At 47.8% G+C, this 5,454-nt stretch overlaps 1 protein-coding gene across 1 annotated transcript; it reads left to right on the forward strand.

Moving 5' to 3' along the window:
- The first annotated feature begins 266 nt into the window (after positions 1 to 266).
- Positions 267 to 3,006, forward strand: gpr185b (G protein-coupled receptor 185 b). The gene is made up of 2 exons (XM_061959066.1): positions 267 to 407; positions 1,321 to 3,006. Exon 2 carries the CDS (start codon positions 1,323 to 1,325, stop codon positions 2,388 to 2,390), a length of 1,068 nt encoding a protein of 355 aa, XP_061815050.1. The 5' UTR covers positions 267 to 407; positions 1,321 to 1,322; the 3' UTR covers positions 2,391 to 3,006.
- Positions 3,007 to 5,454: the final 2,448 nt, after the last annotated feature.

Below are 5,454 nucleotides of genomic sequence, written 5' to 3' on the forward strand. Positions count from 1 at the left end.
GTCACTGCGTGCGGAATGGCCACCATTAAGTTCCCCCCTCATCCTAAATGGCTCCCGAGCAGCAAACGTTACAAGGGTTACAACCCCCGCCTTCCCCCCAGAACGATGCTGCCTCGCGTGATTCACGATGACGACGGCTGCTCGGGAGGAGCGGGGTGGCGGTTTGTGACGTCACGCGTGTGTGTGTGTGAGGGGGGGGGGGGGGGGGGGGGGGGGATAGGCTGGGAGGGGGCCGGCGATTGCGTGAGGGCGTGCATACGGCGCGAGGACGGCAGCCAAATAACCATGACAACGGAGCGGCAAGGCGCGCGCGGCTGACTGCGTGGATAAAGAAAGAAGGAAAGAGGCGGAATAGGAGAACGGACATCGCTGCTTTCCTGCAGGGGACGACAACAAGACACCGGCTGGTAATAATCTCTCCTCTTCAGCTCCCCATCCCACTCCTCTCTCCTCTTCCTCTCTAACGCACCGCCGCAGCTAAATCAAAGTCACTTCTTCCATTGTTGTTCTTATATCTTGTAATATTTATATCGCTGTTGTAATCGGTCCTGGTCTTGGAAGCTCACTCTTTTTTTCTTTTTACATTTTTTTTTTTACCGCAGTGATGTGCAGAAGCAAGGGGGTGGAGGGGGCGTGTGGTGATGGTGACCTTCCCTGGATCAGACAGAAAAAAGGGGGCGGGGGGGTGCGAGGGGGTGCTAGCTGGTAGGCGTCTTTTTGTGAATGGAGCTCCATTGTGTCATATTCGGATCGCTGAGCTAAAATTAGCTGCATTTTTTATTTAATTTTTTTTAAATTCCCAGACTGCATGATCATTATCATCATCGGAAGGAGATGAGATGATGATGATAGGAGGAAGAAGAAGGAATTCTATAAGATGCACACGGTGGTGAAGAGGGCGAGCAGCTTCGAGCAGCGCGCCGTGCCCCAGGACGTCATGCACCATTTTTAGTAGAAGCTCTAAAAATAGAATGTGTTGATGATGGTTTGAAGTGGGAGCGGCGTGAGTCTTCTTCCTAGGATGTGGCACCTTTCAGGTAGGGGACGTGTCGGACCGCAGTCTTTGGCGCTAAATTCGCTCGTCTTTTATGTGGCGCGGGAGAGTGCCGCCATGGAGGCTAAGACGGGAGAACGGATGGGTGTTTAAAAGGGCTGCTAAAGTGCTCGCTTTTCATGAATGAGTGAACGCATGAATGAATGAAAGGATTGTGTCTCCCTCCCTGCATCCCGCTGCCATCCTCACTTTTGACTTCCTAACTTCCACTCCTCTCCATGTCTTCTTCTCAACTCTTCCTTCTCTTCCTGCTTCCTTTCCCCCAGCCATGATTCTCTCGCTGGCCGCGGCGGCAGCCATGACCAGCGGCGGCGGTGACGGCTTCAACTCCTCGTCCGCCCTCGAACTCATCAGCTCGTCCACTTCCTGGGGTCTCTCCGAGGAGCTTTCCAACTCCTCCTCCGAACCGGCGGTGCAGATGACCCCCGACCTCCAGCCGGCCACCACCTCTGTGGCCGTCCAGGAGGTGAGCCCTTGGGACATCGCGCTGTGTGTGACAGGTACGCTCATATCCTGCGAGAACGCGCTGGTCATCGCAGTGCTCTTCTACACGCCCACACTGCGAGCGCCCATGTTCGTCCTGATCGGCTCGCTGGCGGTGGCCGACCTCCTGGCTGGTCTGGGCCTCATCCTGAACTTTGTCTTCACCTACTTGGTGGACGGCTCCTTGGAGCTGGTGACTCTTCTGTCCGTGGGACTGTTGATCTCGGCTTTCTCCGCGTCCATCCTCAACATCCTGGCCATCACGGTGGACCGCTATCTGTCGCTCTACAACGCGCTGACCTACCACACGGAGCGGACGGTCACCTTCACCTACGTGATGGTGGTCTTCATCTGGCTGTCGTGCATCACGCTGGGCCTGCTGCCGGCGCTCGGCTGGAACTGCTTGCGGGACGAGGCCATGTGCAGCATCTGCCGGCCGGTCACCAAAAACAACGCCGTGGCACTGGCCGTCACCTTCTTACTGGTCTTCGCCCTGATGATGCAGCTCTACTTGCAGATCTGCAAGATCGCCTTCCGCCACGCGCAGCAGATCGCCGTGCAGCACCAGTTCGTGGCCATCTCAACCACCAAGGGTGTCTCCACGCTGTCGGCCATCCTGTGTGCCTTCGGGGCATGCTGGCTCCCCTTCGCCATGTACTCCATCGTGGCCGACTCCAGCTACCCCGCGATATATACCTACGCCACTGTGCTGCCCGCCACCTGCTGCTCCGTCATCAACCCCGTCATCTACGCGTTCCGAAACCCGGACATCCAGAAGTCGCTGTGGATGGCGTGCTGCGGTTGCGTCCCGTCCAACATTTCACTGAGACCCCGCGCCTCTAGCGATGTGTAGCACAGACTATACGCGTCTTTGAGGCGGGGAGGCAAGGAGCGTGGCAGCTGCTCCCCTCGGGGAAGAGGTCAGTGGTAGGACAGCGAGGACAGACGCCGGCTTTGACCTCGCTGGAAAAAACCCGAAGCACCGAGACCTCCTTGAGGCCTACCTCTCAGGAGTAGCATCTCTGTGAAGGTTAAGACGGACCCTGACCTTGCTGGGAAAGTGCTGCATGCTTATGCAATTAGAAGGTTACGGAATGCTGGTTTGATCTGGAATTCCAGTGAATGACCTTGGCTATCTTCTATGAGCTAACATGTTCTCTCCTGATGGGGGGAAACAACGTTGTCCTTTAATCTGATGCAGATACACCTAACTGGGAGGTTATTGATTGGATGTCTTTGTCATCTCCTTTCAAGCACATTATAGAATTTTTTTCCAGAAAAAAACAAAAAAAAACAACAGCACAATCAGCATTTTCCCAAAGGCAGGCAGATGGAAAGCATCCATCCTAGATATGTGAGCCCCCACCCTTCCTCACAAAGACACCAGCTAGGGTGCACGTCGGGTGTTATGAAACAGTGCGAGGGGGGAAAAACGTGTTTGGCTGCGCCGTGACTGCGAAAGCGGCATTCAGAACCAAGGACAGCACCACTGCGGCGGTATGTAGGGGAAGCTTCTATGCTGCGGGGGCGGGGACTGCTGGTGGGAAGGGCGGAGGGATGGAGGATGGGTGGAGAGGCCTGGAAAGTAGGCTAGTCTCTTCTTCCTTAACATCTCCACGATGGCCTTTAGGAAGAGGAAATAGTTTCCCTTTGATTTCTTACGACCTTTATGACGATGGAAAATGCGCTCATCACAGAAAGTTTTACGATGCACATACACTTTAAATTTGAAGGCAGCCCCTCGACTACATTGATTATCCATTAGTTTGAGCTGGGATGAGTACTTCCTAATGCAGCCGTTCACTCATGACCGCGTTTCATGTCACGCTTTTAAAATGCATAAAGATACAACTTCCAACATATTACTCTGGAACAGAGAGAAGATTCCCAATCTCTCATTAGAAGAAATTAAGCAAACTGAAGTAAAATACATTGTGTAGTTTAGAACCATTTTGGGCTAATAACGTCTTTATGATGATATCAATAAGGATGTGGTGATATTGGCTTTGGGAAAATGTTTGCTGGCTACCTTACAAATACAAAATATATCAGGTTGTTAAACAGGGAATCATTTGACGCTTTTTAACCAAATAAGGACAACAGTAAGAAACTTAGCGAAAAATCTCATCCTAAAAATGTCACTTCAACCACTTTTGTTAAAACTTTACAATCTTTTGTTTTTTGGTCTCACTTGAACAGGAATAATGTTTATGTGCAATAATGTAACGAGTGTTTTGTGTGTGTTTGAAAAGTGAAACAAATTGAGATCGAGAGAACGAGCAAGCATATTTGATATTCTGCAGGACAATCTCATTTTCAATGGTATTGGAATATCGAAGGAGTAAAAAAATATGGTGCAAAGCACCACTTTTTTAGTTGAATATGCTGCCACTGTGACTCAAATACTGACATGGGTGTGTGTCCTTTATTTTAGTTTTTTTGACTAACTGCAAAACCTGTGAGGTGTTAGTGCATTTGTCACATGGTGAAATAGAAAAACATATATTATTTTTTAATTCTAAACATATTTATATTCAATCCAGAGAGGCCAACGGGAAGAGCATTTCATGATGAGCATCAATGATGACAAGTTTTGCGTAGCCATCAGCATTCAGACATGTTAGATGGGGCACACAGTTAAATATATTGTTGACATTTTTTAAGTTACTGTTATCCACTGTGCTCAATACCGGGGTAGAGCGGAATATACGTTAGGTCAGGAAAAAAACACAGAGGCTATTTCATCCCTACAAGCCTGTTACACTTAAACAGGAAGCTAACCAGCCTGCTTGTTAACTGCTCTCAATAATCTAAACTTAAGCAGGAAGCTAACTAACCTGCTAACTGTTCACAATGAACTACACTTAAACAGGAAGCTAACCAGCCTACTAACCGCTTTCAATAAAATAAACTTAAACTGGAAGCTAATTAGCCTGCTAACTGTTCTCAATAAACTAAACCTAAACAGGAATTTAACTAGCCTGCTAACTGTTCACAACGAACTACACTTAAACAGGAAGCTAACTAGCCTGCTAACTGTTCACAATGAACTACACTTAAACAGGACGGTAACTAGCCTGCTAACTGTTCTCAATGAACTACACTTAAACAGGAAGCTAACCAGCCTACTAACCGCTTTCAATAAAATAAACTTTAAACTGGAAGCTAACTAGCCTGCTAACTGTTCTCAATGAACTACACTTAAAAAGGAAGCTAACCGGCCTACTAACTGTTGTCAGTTAAATAAAAATTTACCCAGGAAGCTAAGTAGCCTGCTAACTGTTCTCAATAAACGACAGTTAAACAGGAAGCTAACAAGCCTGCTAACTGTTCTCAATGAACTACATTTAAAAAGGAAGCTAACCGGCTTACTGACTGTTCTTAATGAACTAGATTTAAACAGGAAGTTAACTAGCCTGCTAACTGTTCTAAATAAACTGAACTTAAACAGGAAGCTAACCGGCCTACTAACCGCTCTCAATAAAAGAAACTTAAACTGGAAGCTAACTAGCCTGCTAACTGTTCTCAATGAACTACACTTAAACAGGAAGCTAACCAGCCTGCTAACTGCTCTCAATTTTAATAAGCTTAAACTGGAAGCTAACTCGCCTGCTAACTGTTCTCAACAAACTAAACTTAAACAGGAAGCTAACCAACCTACTAACAGTTGTCAGTTAAATAAAAACTTACCCAGGAAGCTATTTACAGTATTCTTCTCCACTGTTTAAGTTAGCTCGGTGCCTCTGAAGGGAACGTGACCAAGAACGATGGCAACGTTCCAAATTCGAATCTAGTGTCCACCACCAGACGCCCCATCTGGCATGCCTGTACTGGTTTGTTGTTGTTGTTGTTGTTGTTGTTGTTGTTGTTGTTGTTTTTATTCCAATTAATATTTCTCATTTGTGAATATGACACTA

Source organism: Nerophis lumbriciformis, linkage group LG05 (genome assembly GCF_033978685.3).
Source record: "Nerophis lumbriciformis linkage group LG05, RoL_Nlum_v2.1, whole genome shotgun sequence".
NCBI classification, from domain to species: Eukaryota; Metazoa; Chordata; class Actinopteri; order Syngnathiformes; family Syngnathidae; genus Nerophis; species Nerophis lumbriciformis.